This window comes from Anser anser, assembly GCF_964211835.1.
Source record: "Anser anser genome assembly, chromosome: 2".
NCBI lineage: Eukaryota > Metazoa > Chordata > Aves > Anseriformes > Anatidae > Anser > Anser anser.
The window spans coordinates 95656074-95672663 of record NC_139721.1 but is presented as its reverse complement, the minus strand read 5'-3'; the positions used below and the strand labels follow the sequence as shown (position 1 = coordinate 95672663).

General features: G+C 43.8%; 1 protein-coding gene across 19 annotated transcripts in view; it reads right to left on the bottom strand.

Annotated features, from left to right (window-relative positions):
* The window catches only part of PHACTR1 (phosphatase and actin regulator 1), a 359571-nt gene that overhangs the window by 149553 nt on the left and 193428 nt on the right, over window positions 1–16590 (bottom strand). For 2 of the 19 annotated variants that reach the window (XM_083825804.1, XM_083825801.1), the window contains exon 1: window positions 8451–8933. The exons of 8 other annotated variants lie outside the window; for them this stretch is intronic. In XM_083825804.1, the coding sequence (XP_083681930.1) occupies window positions 8451–8868 (418 nt within the window). In that variant the 5' untranslated portion in view covers window positions 8869–8933. Of the gene's footprint in view, window positions 1–7822; window positions 8937–9219; window positions 9359–16590 lie in introns of those variants that run through there. 9 more of the 19 variants (XR_014580394.1, XR_014580395.1, XR_014580390.1 and 6 more) reach the window with 9 other exon arrangements.

Below are 16590 nucleotides of genomic sequence, written 5' to 3'. Positions count from 1 at the left end.
GATACTGCCTTTCAATTGTTCCAGTGCCTGGATTCTGGGTGATCCCACTTGGGATGATGCGTGAGAGACATGGCTGTTACGTTGATTGAGCTCACAACCACATCCAATTACTCTCCAATACCCCAGCAGACTGTTAGCAAGGTGGCACCACACACACGTATGCCATGCTCCTGAAATTACTTTGGCCAATTGGCAGTGACACCAAAAGGAAGCTAGATGTTATGCTGTCTGATTACAAAAAAGGCAATCTTAGGAGATACAAAGGAGTAACTGTACATTTACTACAAGCCACTGAAACAAATCTAGAAATAAATACTTGTAATACAAAAATTACTGTGGAGAGCCCACCTCTTTTCTGAGCAATGAATGATAATGTTATATATACACAACCGTATACTCAAAAGGATAGGTTTTGTTCATCAATCAGGGAGCCTTTAAGGGAACTCTAATGCTATTCATGATGTGATATTAACTGTTTCTAAACAGAGACAGAAGGTATTATATTAGCACAAACTGAGGTAAAGTAGCACTGATTGCAAACTAAAAAAGAAAAAGTGAAACTAAAAGAGAAGAAAGGAAATACTCTCATGTGGCAGAATACTGACTTGGATTACCTCTTCTGATCTCTTCCCCACGTAAGCAACAGTTCTGTTGCTGAGCTCTCACTGGAAGTGATGTTATTAATGAGCGAATTCCTATCATTGATTTAAAATGAAGCTCATTTTCTTCTACAGAATGCAAAGTTTTAAGAAAGAAACAGGCCAACTACACCTTAAAAAATAAATAAAAACATTGCTATGCAAATAGGGAAGCACTCAGAAAAGACAGAGCACAGAACAGTAAACTAACTGCACACCCAGGCAAGTATCAGAGCATAAACTAGAACATCGGGGTGATGCAAGAAGAAGCAGAATGCCAAGTTTGTTCAGGAAGGTCGGTATCATATGGTCTGAAACACTCTGGTAATAGCAAAGTGAGCAGAGAATCTGCTTGTCCATCACCTGTGCCATCACCTGCATCTTGCCCCTTTTCCACACTGCCTCCCTTTACACGTGGAAAACTTGTGGCCTTTCACAGTTTATCACACAGTTTTGTATTGTATTTCTGACATAGCTAACTTGATACAGAAGGATCAAAACTAGGCCTGCTACTCAAAATGACAACAAATACTTACAGAAGAGCATTACTGTTAAATATAGGAAATGCTGTATTGCTTTCATCATGCTTGCTGGCATTTTATTTGCTTTTCTGGACTGTCCATGAACAACTGATTTTTTTGTTGCATGTTCAGCATTGTCCTGATGTTTGTATTTATGAGGTGTATGTTGTATATATCCTAATACTTTAAATTGGGTTCTCAGAATAGAAAGCAGGGTGATAAGATGCTATTAAAAGATGGCAACTGAGTTACAGCATAGAAAAGGAGAGAAATCAGAGAGAAGAGATGGGCCTGAAACAAGCCAGCCGCCTGCTCTCTAAAGACAAGAATTGCTGTGTCCTCCTATCACTGTCTACATGTCAACACCGTGTAATAAAAATGAGTGGGCCCCGAGCCATTGTGAGCAATTCCAACTTTTTTTGTTGTTGTTCCTAAAGCTTCTCAAATCAATGACAGACAGAATTCCCAGAAGAGGCTGTTAATATTTCTCCCATAGGGACCTGGGAATTATCACTGGTAAACAAAGGACTTAGACACGCGCTTGTGTATGATTGATGTCATGTTGCATACACCTTTTTCCCCCATACTATCTCATTTACCCAAGTGAACTACCTGCAATGCTACATATACTCTCCCTACCGTTTCAGTCAATACTGTAAATTATATTGCAGTTTGGGCCAAGACATCTTCCCAAGCTCTGTGAAACAATCCCAGAGCTCTGCTGGGTGACAGCCTGTGGCAACGCTGCCAGCAAACTCCCCTTTGCCAGCCACAGCAAGGACTTGCCTGGAATTGTACACAATGGGTTTACTCTGGGACCAGAAGTTTTTGGCATAGGCAGTTTAACAGGATACGGATTAGTCACTACAGACACACACCAGCAGCTCATGGACTTGCCCTCAGGCTTGGTGTTATTTCTGTAGGTATGGCCATAAGAGGGGTACAAAGCTTGTGCTCACTGCAAGCTTTCTAAAGTATAGGACCTCCTGATCAGGAGTAAAGACCACGCCGTTTTTCCTACAAAGGAACATTTATCTCCCCCCACAAAATGCTGAGGGCACTCATCTTTTAGAGCAGAAAATGATGCTGGTGGGGGCAAGGTGCACTACTGGGGCGAGGCATACTTCTGCTCGACTGCAACCACTTCCTCTGACACTGCACCATACCCACCTCAAATCAGACACTACAGAGCTCAACTGACAAGAATAACCCAATTTTATGATCTGTGCTGTCAAGGAGACATATTCCACCCTGCAATGTAAGCCCATGCCTCCCCCCACCCTTTCTTTAAGATAACTATACCTCAGAGACTAAAGATACACACTGCATAATTATATTGGCTTTTGAAACCTCAAGCATGTTTTTCAGGTCTCCACATTTCACAGCAGGACCAGGTATGCTGGTTTTATCTTCTACTTTTACATTCTGTGAGGTCTATTTTTTTTCTTCTTCAAAATATTTTAGGATTTTAAACAGGTACAATTGTAAATGATTGCAATGCCTCATAGCCATGTACAGCACTCACCCTAGAGATTGCAATGGAAGAGCAGCTACTGTTTGAAATAATGTGAGAATTAGTGGAGGAAAACTTATTTTTATACACAACTCTTGCAGGGCTTATAGCTTGTCTAGAAGATAACCATTTCATTTAATAATTACTTTTGTGGGAAGGAAAATAATCACCTTGGAGACAATCTCTGAAGTAATGATAAAATAAATGTTCTAAAATTTTCTGGTTGAAAAAAAAAAGCAGAAAGTCTTGAGGTCCAGGTGAGAATAACACACGTACACTTTCAATTTTGAACTTGTATGTATCTAGAAGCTCTAGAAAAGGGATGACACCACAAAAACAAGTGTTGGAATTCCTACAGCAATGGTATCTCAGTCCACACTGATTTTCATACATGTATAACATAATCGTATCCACTTAAATAGCAAAAACCTGAATTATGGAAACATATGATAAGCAGACTGGGTAGGAGCTCTGAAGGAGACTTTTTGGGGTATACTTAATATTATTTATATTTCCACTGCACTTGCATGTAGGGGCCCCAAAATCCTGGAGCCCCACAGTACTTGGCACTAAGCATAGAAACAGCAAGTGAGACACCTATTTCTTTTTTCCCCAGAAGATCTCATAGTCTATTTACAGACCAGCAGGCATGTGAAAGGAAATGCAATTATCTCAGTTTTACAGATATGGAACTGAGGTACAAAACAACACCTGGACAGGCATGTCTGAAGCCTCCCAGAGATCCTCTGCAGAGGTGGGAATAGAGCTCAGAAACCCTCAACTGAAAATCCCAGTCTTTCACAGTAATAAAAAACACTTTTCTCTGTGCAGTCCCTCTCTTTCAATACAGAGATTAACTGTTTGCCACTTAAGTTTTCCTGTCAGATTGTTTGCATAAATATCAATGGTAACCTACGTCACTTGCTCAGGTAATTTCTGGGTACCTTTGAACCTCTACAGTTTTTTCTTGCCACAGTAAAGTGAAGATGTATCTAAACTGTGGTTCAGATCCAGGCTCAGGCTTCTGCAAGAGACTGAGATTAGGATTCAGCGTGTGAACACTTTAAATAAAGCCCAGCCAATCTCTTCTTCCTATATTTGTCTCTGTAACCACTGCACCTTCGCTCATCAACCTTATCTCCTACTATGACCCAGCACTACCACAACCCTCCCAGAGACCCCTGAAATCAGAATACATTTAGAAGTGCTGTGTACATACCACAAGATGTTTAGCATCGCACAGTCCCAGTGCACCTGGATCTCTTCTAGTTCAAGCTCCCTCTTTACACATTTATCAGTCACTTTCCAACATTTAAGTTCAGAAAGTATTTTCATTCCCCTTCATCCTTCTGGCACTTTGTATTGGGTTTACGTGGCATGGTTTTGGTAGTGGGAGGCTGCAGGGGTGGCCTCTGTGAGAAGAGTCCATCAGCTGCCCCACGTTAGGTAAGGGCCAGTTTCAGCTGGTTCTAAAAGGATCTGCCACTGCAGAGAGCTGAGCCAATAAGTTGTTTGCACCTCTGTGAGGGCAGATTTAAGAAAGGGGGAAAAAAAACTGCTGCACAACAGCAGCTGGGAAAGTGAGGAGTAAGAACCAGCCCTGCAGCCCCCAAGGTCAGTGCAGAAGCAGGGCAGGAGGTGCTGCAATCACGCAGTAAATGTTCCCCTGCAACCTGTGGAGTGGCCCCTGGTGGAGCAGGCTGTCCCCCTGCAGTCCATGGGTCCCACATGGAGCAGATAGATCTCCATGCTACAGCCTGTGGAGGAGCCCCTGGTGGATGAGGCCTGGAGGAGGCTGCGGCCCATGGAGAGCCCCCACAGGAGCAGGCCCCGGGCCGGAGCTGCAGCCTGTGGAGAGGAGCCCATGCAGGAGCAGGGGGCCTGGGGGGAGCTGCCACCCATGGGGGACTTGTGCTGGAGCAGTTTGCTCCTGATGGATGGACCCTGTGGTACGGAGTCATGTGGGAGCAGTTCCTGAAGAGCTGCTGCCTGTGGGAAGCCCACGCAGGATCAGTTTGGGAAGGACGGCATCCCATGGGAGGGACCCCACGTGGAGCAGGGGCAGAGAGTGACCGTGAGGGAGTGGTGGAGACTAAGTGTCAGGGACTGACCACAGCCTCCATTCCCTGTTCCCCTGTGCCGTTTGGGGGGAGGAGGTGGCAGAGGGTAGATGGGAGGGGAAGGTGTTTTTAGTTTCTTTCCTTTGTTTCTCACTTCTCTAGCTTGTTAGTAATAGGTAATAAATTTCTTTAATCTTCCTACGCTCAGTCTGTTTTGCCTGTCATAATAACTGTTGAGTGATCTCCCTGTTCTATCTCAACCCTTAAGCCCTTTTATTGTATTTTCTCTCCCTCCCTCCTTGAGGAGGGGAAGTGAGAGAGCAGTTGTGGTGCAGCTCGGCTGCCCAGCTGAGTAGAACCACCATACACTTTCAAAATACCTCCACTTGTGTCATCTCCCCACTTCTCGCCTGTCTTGTCTTGGAACTTTTGTAACTCTTCATCCTCTTTCTTCCAATGTTTCCCTGCAACCACTCCTCCGACAGCATTCAGGGCTCAGTCCAGATTGCTCTTCTGTTCCTTGGGATGATTCTTACCTTTCTACACTTGACCTCTCCCTTTCTGTTCAGTCTACCATGTCTGACTGCCTCTTTACATCCTGCCCTGGATATCCTAGGGTCACTCACACTTCACAGAATGAAGCCAAGCACCTCACTTTCCCCCTCACATACAGCTTCACTCCTCCATTCCCAACCATTTCTGCTCATTCAAATTCTCAGTATTGGTGGTTTATAAACACCTCTCTGTTTTCTATTTTCCATCTGATTTAGCATTAAATGCATCCACGAGTTTCAGTCTGATGGCTAAAAATATCTCCCACTTCCATCTGCATTCCTGTAACCTCCTGCTCATCTCTGAGCTTCTTCCTCCTTCTCAATTTTCACCTCATCAGAATGCTGCATCCACATCTACTCCCTTTATCCTTACTTCAGGGAGTCCATCCACACATCCAAATTCCTTCAGCAACTTCTCTCCAAATTAAACGACCTCTCTTTAAAGATATCATAGTACTCAACTCCTGCCTCCAGCATTTCCTTAGGTTTCACTGCTATTTCTTCTGCTCTAGTCATGCCTTTTGCTAGATTTGTTAGTGGTCTTAGAATAATTTCTCCTTTCTGCATGAATTTTCCTCTGATTTTGCCACTGCAATAGTACAATGATAAAGCAGAGTCAGGGCGTGACTAGAATCCGGAACTGATAACTGGATTTGGATAGTATTTCTGCATTAAATCAATGGTACCCCAACTGGCTTGGCTATACTATAAGGACTGAATTCTGGTCTTTGTATGTAGTACCAACAAATAAAATAGTTGCTCAGGCCATTGCAGTACTTTTGGACTACTAGTGTAGTTTCAGACCTGAAACCTATCTAAACAAACTATCTATTGGTTTGGACAGACACCTGGAGATCCCTACAGGTGTTTCCATACCTGGGCTAGTTATAGGTTTTTATCTGATACCTGTTATTTTTCATTCTGATATTGTGATCACATCATAATTTCAGTTCATTATATAATCCTTTCCCTCCAAACCCCTACAGTCTAGAACTGGTATCAACCAGGAAAATACTGGCATTTTTTCCATCCTGACAAATATATCAGAGTCAAGACAGCGAGTGTGCTCAGCCAACAGAGCTGAGACTACAGTCTCTCTACTTCCTGAAAGAAACTCATAGCTGCACATGATGGTGGGAAGGAAAGGATTAAGATTGCACCAATATTACATCCCTTTTAGATGATGACCATGAAAGTTGTTTGCATGGGGGTGAATGAAATCCTACCCCATAGAACAAGGATGTGAAAATGGATGGATGAGATGCTCTGGAAGTCTGCTGTCTGGAAGCCTCTCTCCCCTATTTTTTGCTTTTTGAGGGTTACCAGATTATCCCCTGCCGTGGTGCATACCTTCCTCTCAGAGCATCTAACAGGTTGAAACTAAACAATCAAGCATAAGAAAGGAAGCTGAATGCTTAAATATACACCTATTAGTCTATTAAGAGTTGCACATTCATAAACATCCATGCATACACATATATCCAGGGAGGAGAGCAATAATCTTTTCTTACTGTGCTAAGTACAAGACTGGAAAAAAAAAAAAAAAAAAAAACAGCAAAAGATGTTGATGCAGTCAAGTTTCAGGTCAATTCAATTAATCTAGGAAAGCGTATTTTTAACAAAATGGTTTCATTTGCTTTTAAGTATAAATAATCCATGTTAATAGTGTGAAATACCTGCTGCTGCTGTGCATAGCCTTCATTTAATATCTGTAGGGCTTGCTGTCACCAGCAGCACATAAGAGGAAAAAAAACCCACTCAACATTTTGTATAGCATTCATTAGATTCTTCCTTCTGCTGTAGTACCATAAGCAGTAAGAGCAGAAGAGTGCTTAACCCACTGTGGGTTTCCAGGCTTCCCAGGCTGTCTTCACCCTTTACACTGAAAGCAATTCTGTTCAGCTTTAGCTGTGGTCTAATCAAATAAAACTATAATCACACTGTCAGGATGCTAATTCTGGAAAGACATTAGCAAAACCATAGTCACTTCGTTAAGCTGCAAACCTGTGGCTGACAAAGGACCATCAGATCCCAAACTGTATTTTGGTCTTTTGCATAGAGCTAACCAAGCCAATTAACCAATTTTTGGTTGATTAAAATAATAATAACAGTAATAACACTAATACTAATAGTAATCAGCCTCAGAGACAAAAGCTGAAAAATCAAGTGACAACAACTACTAAGAACCCTCAGCTCAGAAAATAACAATTTCATATTCACATTTCTCACAAAAAGCCTTTTGCTGACCTTCAGAAAATGAGATCCACCTACTACATCAGTTAATAGGCAGCTCTTAAGTCAAGTGCCTTTAATCCTAAGTAACATGTAAAAGAACACAGCAAGACAAAGTAATACAACATTGAACAAGAATCTGGGGGAACATCTGTGAAGCTTTTTTTTTTTTTTTCCTGAATGCTCTTATGCTTCCTTTAGTTCTTAGTTCCACCTAATTGCTGACTTTAGCATAATCAAAATAATTTGTCATTGTTGCCTTCTAACATTTGCAGTCACAAAAACATAAAAAGCATATACTTACCTGTAGCAACACCTGTGATTGATTATACCGTCACTTAGAATACCCTCAGGAGGTTTTGCTCAGTCCAAAAAGGAGAGGGGGAAGGGATGAGAACAGTTGTCTGATGAAGAACACTGTATTAACTCCAATAAAAATACAGTTTTCCCCATGTGTTTGACAGCATGGTGAAAATCACACTAGCTGGATTCCACATAAACCAGTCCTTCCAAATACTGAGTTGAGTCAAGCAAACTCTACTGCAGCACGACGAGGAAAAAGTTGATGTATCAAGGCAGAAACCCCGATCTAAAATTCATGGGAATGGTAACAAAACACAATCAATACACACAGCAATTTCTATAGCAACTTGGGACGGGGTGGGGAGGGGAAGAGTTGGTTCCTTAACTGTTAGCACAAAGCTTCTGTGGCAAGTTAGGGGACCTGTCCCTCGGCACCTCTCTGATTGACATGCTGAATCAATGCCCAGCGCATTCCTCCTGCGCTCCCTTTCCTATTTCCCTGGGATCTGTGCAGGGGCACGCTGAGCATCCCAGCCTCCGAGTGGAGCGCACACATGCACACACGCGCAGCCCATGCCAGCACACACGCTCCTGCCTCGCTGCTACACCCACAGCATCTCAGCACTCACCGTCACGGGCTTCCTCCCCGCGACTGCAGTTGCTGCAAATGTGTTTGATCTCCTTGCCTATGTGACATTGTATCACAAAAGAGACATTGTTAGTGGCGGGCTCCTTCAGTGGCTTCATCCTCACTAGACAGAAAGCTTTCTTTTTAGGTTTCTCTCCACTCATGTCTGAAACAGAGCCCTGCCTGCCGCCGGGAGAAGAAAAAGCAAGCATCTCAGTCTGCCTGGCGTGCGTGCAATCCGCCATCCGCTCACTCTCGCCTTGGCGTTCATCTGCCACACGCACCGCAAGGATCGAGGGGAGGGCTGGGCAGAGGGGGAGGTGGGCGGGAGCAGGCAGCAGCGCTCCCCAGCCTGGCTGCCCCCCGCGACCCTGCTCCTCCACCAATCCACCCGGGCTCGGCTGGAGGATGCTCAGCATCTTCCTGCGCCCTCCATGCACCAAGCAGCCTCCCTTCACTTCCCTCCTCCCCTTCTTCTTCTCCCATTCCCTCCCTCCTGCTCTGGCAGCGCCCACCCCCCACCCCCCCCGAAAGCCCTGAGAGCCCCCAGCTGGGCTGCAACCTGCTGGGAGGGTGCACAGAGTTCCCCTCACAGGGCGTACTGCAGCTCAGGTGGCATGGCAGCCTATTCCACAGTAATTAGTATTTTATATGGAAAGAGAGTCAGCCCCCTGGCTGGCACAGGGCTGATCCCCCCCCCCCCCCTTCTGTGGTGGGCCTGGGTGCTGCACGCAGCCTGCACAGCCAGTTCCTCTCCCCCAAATCCTTACTGCTTTTCATTCCTGCTTTTTCTCCTTGCTCTCTTTTTAAAAGCAGAGGAGGTGCCTCTGCCTGGTCCTGTCCTGTGTGTGGCTCACAGGGACAGCTCGAGCCCCTCTGCAGCAGGACCGCTCTCCCTCCCCGAGGCTGACCATTGGCTCACCAAGAAGCGCCGAGGGTTTGGATTCATTCAGGTAGTTCTTTGGGGGGATGAACACCCCTTCTTTGCCTCCTGCTCAAAACACAGCTGCCCCAAGGATCAGTCGTAGCGCCCCTGGGTGCCTGCAGCCACAGCTGGGTGCTTCCAAGGCTCCTGCATCCCGAAGGGAATTATAATTTCTGATCAGATGCCCTGCCGATCCCCTGCTGCCCAGCTGCCCCAAAATGTGCCATCTATTTTTGCAGCAGAGTACACAGCCCAAGCTGCCCAGCCTGCTGAAACAGCAGTTCGGGAAAGTGCCTGTAACACAGGGGCAGGGGAGTGGGAGCAAACAGGGGAGAGGATGCCTAGTTTCTTGCAGGCTTTGGGAAGGAAAGCCTGAAGTAGAGATGATAATCTCAGCTATTCTGGTAGCTATTTAGTAACATGAGTGTTGTTGCTTTAAATCTTCAGCAAGCTATCAGTTTGGCAGGCACTAAGCACAGAGAGTGCAATTGGGGTAGGCGAAACATGGTAAAGAATACCACCATTCTCCTTATTTTTAGCCAAAGCCCTTCTTGCCTGTTGGAAGAAATCAACTCATTCCACAGTTCTTTGCCCTTTTCACATATTGTTGCCACATTTTACTCTAATGAGAGGCAAAAATGGCCCTGATTCTCTTCAAATGCCTGTGAAACAGGCAGTGAGACATCTGCCTAAAGAAAGATGGAACAGAAACTTAAGGATTCAGTGCCATGATTTTCCATTTTCTCAGATGCACACATACACACGCACAGAAGATGCATGCAATGAAACCGCTGACCTACTTGTTCTGTGTCATTCTGAGGCAGGTCCGACTTCTCACCTGGTACTACTGGGAGCCAAAACTTCGAGATGTCACATACAGCAAAAAATTGCAAGGCTTCGCTTTTCTCAGGAGTGTTGACAAATCAGAATGGGTGCTGTTAGATCTTCCTGAAACATGGGCTGAGGCATGTTCTCAGCATAATCATGCCAATCCCTAAGCCATGCAAAGCATCCTGCACGTTGCACTGTGTTTAGGCTCATGTTGAATGGAGTCAGTCACCTCAGGTTACATATTGCCCTGAAGGACTTGATTTTGCATTTGTCACTCATCTAAAATTCTCACCAGTTTCAAATAAGTGTTAGGAGAACAGAGAATGCAGAACTGCTCAGGAACAAGCAGATGAATTCCTAAAAAGCGCATCTCGTGTAGTTGTGAGTTCATGCTCTGAGAAACTGTCCCTCTGAATGTCCAATGCTGAGACAGTTTTTGCTGCATTACATGCTTGGAAAGAGAAAGCTGAGGACAATTTGATCCCCTACCAGTCACACAGCAGTTCAGACACTCACAATGGATTTCCCTCTAACTTAATCATTGCCTTTGAGAACACCTTCAGCTGAGCTGTGATTCAGAAAATAATTAGGCAAGCAGAAGACATGGTCAGAATTCACCTCCGGAACTTCCTCAGAGTTCAGTGCTGCCTATTACAGGCACCCAGCACTGCTGCATTAGAGAAATGGGTCAGGAAAGAAATGCAAATTTCTATGTCAACTGCCCTGAATTTGGGAAATGCTGTCTTCAGTACTGTGGTGGTGTGCCTCTCCTGTTTTAGGAAAGGAAACTAGTGTGATATATTCAGCAGAGCTGAAGACCAGCAGAGCTGGTTTTGTAAGGCAAATTGGTCTTGTAGTTAAGGAACTGGGTAGGACTCAAGGCATGAAAAACTGGGTCAGGCATCAGTCTTCTGCAGTCTCTCTCTCTATAACCTTACTTCAAATGACTTGACATCTCAGCTCCTTGGCTAAAGAGCAGTCATGCAGAAGTTTCTGTTTTTCAGAAAAAAAAAAATCATTTTGCAAGGTACTCTGAAGGTATTTGCATATGATGGAGACGGAACACTTATAAAGACTGTTCAAATACAAAGATCTGCTTTTTATAGCAAAATAAGAAGGAAACAAATTCACCTGAGATCTGTAAACAGTTTCCGTATGCAAAACCCTGCAATTTTTAGTGACACCATTACTATCTCCCAACCCCAAACAGGTTATAGAAAGGAACAGGAGCAACCTCCTTCTCAGGCAGAGTTTGGAGCAAGACTGTAACTATTCCTACAGGTCAGGTCTGAAGTTCTTGAGCAACTTGGTCCAGCCTCACAGGTCCACAATACAGCGAAAGAACCACTGAGCATTACGGGAATGGACTGAGCTTTTGCAGTCAGATCCCAGGAGACTGCAGGTGCCCAGCTGTTAGGGGACGTTAGGGAATAAAACAACTTCTCCGGTGGGTAACACAGATTCCATGTGTATACAAACCTGAAATTATCATGGAGAAAGGCCAGCGCATTTTTGCTTGCAGGTGCTATGTATTTTGAATGCAAACAAGTCCTGAAGCCATCTGCTAGTATGTCTCTTGCAACATGCATTTTGCTATAACATGCAAATTGCCTTCATTCCTGAGAGCTGCCTTATAGAGAATCTGAATTTGCCACAGTTCATAAAACAAAAATATGTTTAATTATGATCTGTGTAATTATGGTGAAAGCTGCTGCTGCTAATCAGTTCTAGGACAAATAATGTAAAATGAACACACTACAGTATTTCTGCAGAAAATGACTTGCTTTGTCTTGTTTTTAAAGATAAGACAAAAAAAAAAAAAAAAGCATAACAACTCTTCCACTGCTTCAATATGTGGCTGCAAAAGCTGGCATAATTTTATTGCACAGTGGACACCAAAATCAATGAAGAGGATGTCAGACAGTTGGTTATACGACAGTAAATCAACAAACTCGAGTTCTATTCCCAGTCCATATTCACTTCTCGTATAACCTTGGGAAAACATTTGTACCCTCATTTCCTCCCACCCCAGCCTTTGCCATTAAGGAAAGTGCCACTACCATGGAGAAGAGATGAAAGCAGCACACCCTTTAAATTGATGACTATGGAGATATGGACTCTTATCTGCAGCAAAAATCTTTGAGGCTCCACCCTGCCTTTCTATCTTTTCTTCTGCAACACGTCTCTCCGTGTCTCCTGGCTGAGAGTCTTTTTTGGGTCATCATGCCCACAAACAATTTCTGTGAAAGCAAGAAGAGATGCTGGAACCAAACAGCCAAAAGCCACATCTTCCACACCTCAGAAAATAAGATTTTTGGTTACTTCTTTCTCGAAGCTTTGGCACTACACAAACACCCCACTGGCAGTCAGGGCACCCCTCAAGTCTGCCTTAAGTTTCTCAGCTAAACCATGCAGAGGTTTCTCTGCAAGCAGGACAGGCTCCCTCCTGTTCCCAGCATAAATAAAATGGACATCAGAAACCACAAGGAAGCCTCTCAGCCATGTTTCCCTTGCGCTGCCACCAACGCCGTCCAAAGGTTGCCTTGGAGCATTATATTGGATTCCTGAAAAAGCTGTGGCTAACAGATTGGCACTGTCCTGGTGGCTGCAGGTTAAAAACACTAGACTAGATGCAAGTCTAAAAAGGCAGGATCACTTTTTCTCAGCAGTTTAGCCTTTCTAACCAATATACCATGATTCACTTGTTTTACAGTCTGTTGTACTGGGTCTGGCTGGGATGGAGTTAACTTTCCCTGCAGCAGCCCATACAGTAAAACCACCACATGTATTTAGGCAGTGTTGTTTTTGCAGGGATGCCCCTGTACTTGGCATTTTTTTCTAAATATTTCCCTTTCCTTCCTGTTTCCTCTGCCCACTGTACTATGAATCCCAGTGAAAATAATAAAAAAAAAAAAAAAAGAGAAGAGAAGATAAATTAACTAATTAACAGCTGCTCTGGTGATTAATGCAAACAATGCGACGTTCTGTTACACACACTGAAACAAACTGATCAGCCTGGAGTGAAGAGGAAAACATGTACAATTTGATCCACTGACAGTGGCTGTTTGCCAGGCAGTTAGTTCAGTAGGATCTGGCCCATGAGGGGGGCTCCAGGGTGCTAGGCTGACAGTGTTTCTGTGCATTTCTGCTTACTGCAGGGCACATCAGCAAAACTGGGAGGGCAGGGAAGAGGGAGAGTCAGCCTGAGACTCCTGCAGGCCAAAATAGAAGATGACCTTTTTAGTTCTGCAGCTATAAACACATTCTTAAGCAACAATCCCATGCTATTCCTCACAGTCACAAGCCCCAGGGAGCCAGGTGATGAGTGTTGCACAAACAAAAACACACTGAAGGGAGAAGAAAGGAAAGAAAGTGCCCGTCCTTGGCCTTCCCACGTTCAGCAGTGCTGCTGAAGCATCACATGGCTCATTCTTCCTCTACATGCAGAGCTCTCCGTTTCCTGTGCACACTTTGCCATGATGGAGCTCTCTCCGTACTGAGGAGAAGCCCTGCTTTATTTCAGTGTGATGCCATATGGTATGATAAAAATGAACAGAAAAGGTTATACACATAAAACACATGAGCTTATGAACACCTGCTTGCTGCAAGTGTGAAGCACTGGTGATGGTAAAGGAATTCTAAGGATAGAAAGGAAGATGCCATCATCCCCAGCACAACAGACGGGAAGTTGCTGAGCTGCCATTTGAATGTTGAACAGCGAACACACAAAAACCCCAGACATATATGCATAATTAATTCACAAAGGCCTGATGAAGTTAAGGGTAAACACCAGCAATGAACCAATGTGAAATCTGGATCCGTAAAACTGCTGGGCAAGCAATCATTCACATGAGATGATACTCAAAGGAACAGACAATCTTCATGCTGAAATTACAGGGGAAGTTCTTTCTCTAGCAAAGTCACTGCAAGTACCAGCACCAGAGCCAATAGTCACTACAGTCCTATCAAGGTCATTAGCTCCCACCATAGGAAATCCAGCCTGCATTTTTGTGTCTGAGTTAGACATGGCATGCCCTGGGGTTTTAGCGATCTGTTTGGAGCACTTTGCAGGTCCTGCACAACTGGATCTCCAGAAGAATGGAAAGATACATTGCTTTTACCTTGATAATAGACACAGGACAGAGCAGAGGCAAGAATTTGGACTCAAAAGCACTCCTGCAACCTCAGTTTACATCTACCTACAATCTCAAAGTCAATAAAAAAGCAGTTCCAAACACCTCAGTAGGTGTTAATTATAAGACTCAGTAGGTGTCAATTATAAGACTGAAACCAAGGAGACATCCTAATCAAGTCGTGCCTGGCCAGTTCGGCAGTTCACATAGTTGTACATCAAAGCATAAACCAAAATGCAATAGCACTGGTGACTCGGAGACATAAAACATGCAGCAGATTCCTAGCTAGTTATTCCCTGCTTGACACTGGAAGAATACAAAGTCCAATACCCACTGTGGATTTTCACTCCTCCCATCCCCAAAATACCTTTTTCCTTCTGCTCATAAATAAATAGTTCTGCACCTTTTGCTTTCCTCCCATCAAAACCAGAGCTGTCATATATAGGTGCAGAAAAAGTATTTAAAAAAACAACAAGAAAACACAACCACCCCAGAAATAAACCTGCAGTCAGGTACCTGGCTGCAACTATCATTCCTCACAAGGTTATGCTCCCCCACAGCACACTAAAAAAAGCTCAGCGAGGGGAGAAGGCAGAGCACGTGTATGTGCATCTAGCAAGCCCCTGGGGGAAAAACTGGATGTGACATTGTCAGAAATGCTTCTAGCAATGAAAATGGGAAGGAGAGGGTCCAGAGGAGTATTCAAAGCCTTTGGAGTAAACAAAGGCAGGAAATGGCCAGCTCTGGGCACCAAACAGGCAGAACTGCTCCCACATCATGAGTTAGTTTTATGCCTCTTCCTATGGATACAGAAATAAGGCACATTTGTTTTGTTGGCTGTAAGTAAAACTACGGCTGAAAAAAACAAAGCAAACAGGACAATATGAGGATTCCTGAGACTTGCATTACAATTGTTTCAGAACATGAATACTATTTTTAACAAAATCAAATGTTTTGCTTAAAGTAACATGGAAAATACAGCAGAAGCCCTGAATTTTCAACAAGCAGTGAAGAAACTTGAAACTGTGGATCCAATCAAGCTTTGGATGTGTGACAAACTGACGAGTTGGAACAGCCTTTTCTGGAAACTCTTGAATGCAAAGACAGCATATAAAGCAGGTCAAAGTCACCAGCTTTTAGGATGCCACTATGGTTTTCTTACTATTTTCTCCAGAATTGTACACAGCTCAAGATGGAAGTATAAGAAACTCTGCTGAGAAAAAAAAAAATTTACCTGCAATTGCTAGTACCTAAAATCTTTGGTGATCAACTTGAGGCACCTGAGAAAACCTCAGTCTTTCTGGATCTGACACTTCGCATATCCTGAAACTCCATCCCTTTTACAGTATGTTGGATAGACATGAATACCACAAAATCACAGAAGTCTAACACGTTCAATTCCTTGTCACCGGCATTCAAGGACTGAGCAGTGCTCTGTCTGCCCTGTTTTCAGAAAGGTTTGAGTCATCTGGCTTTAAGGAACATTTAAGAAAATAGGTCAGACTGAACTGTATATCACAGGCAATTGTAATGAAGTAATCAGCTTTTACAAGCATTGCTCTCAGCACAAATTGCCCCCACACTTCTGTCCACATGACTAATCAAATTAATTCTTGATGGTATTGAGAAGCATGGCTTCCCAAATCACATACACAGACTAACATTCCCTGCTGATAACCTGTATTTTTATTGTCACTTCTCAGGTCCAAATTATGGAGAATGATCAGATTGCAGATATCTTTGGTGAAGTATCATATCCAGAAAAAGTAAGAGCATGGCTTGAAATTGCTAGACAGACCGAAAGACTTATTTCAAAGCAATTAAATGGACAGTTATTATCTCAGAAACTCTCTACTGGCCACTGAGATCACCAGCCTACAATGGACAAAGTTAAGATCAGAGTATAAAAGGGATGACTGGATTTTTTGCTTTTATAAATGACTCATATTAAGTCTGTTGCTCGTAGTTCAGAACAGTTTATTTGAAGGTCAGGGGAAATGACTGTTCATGGAATACACTCATTTAGGGAATACTTTCACATACACAAAAAAGAGGTTAAACGAAGAGTAAATTTTGCAGATTTTGCCCCCAAAATCTCACTTGTTCTAACATAGTTCTATACTCTTGCCAAACTTTCTAGGCTGATAGCCTGGAACCTGCCACGTCTCTTGCAGGTCACCAGGTCAGCCACGCAGAACTAAAGAGCTTTCATCTCAGTTCAGCTGCTCATGATGGATCCTCTGGTTTGCAGG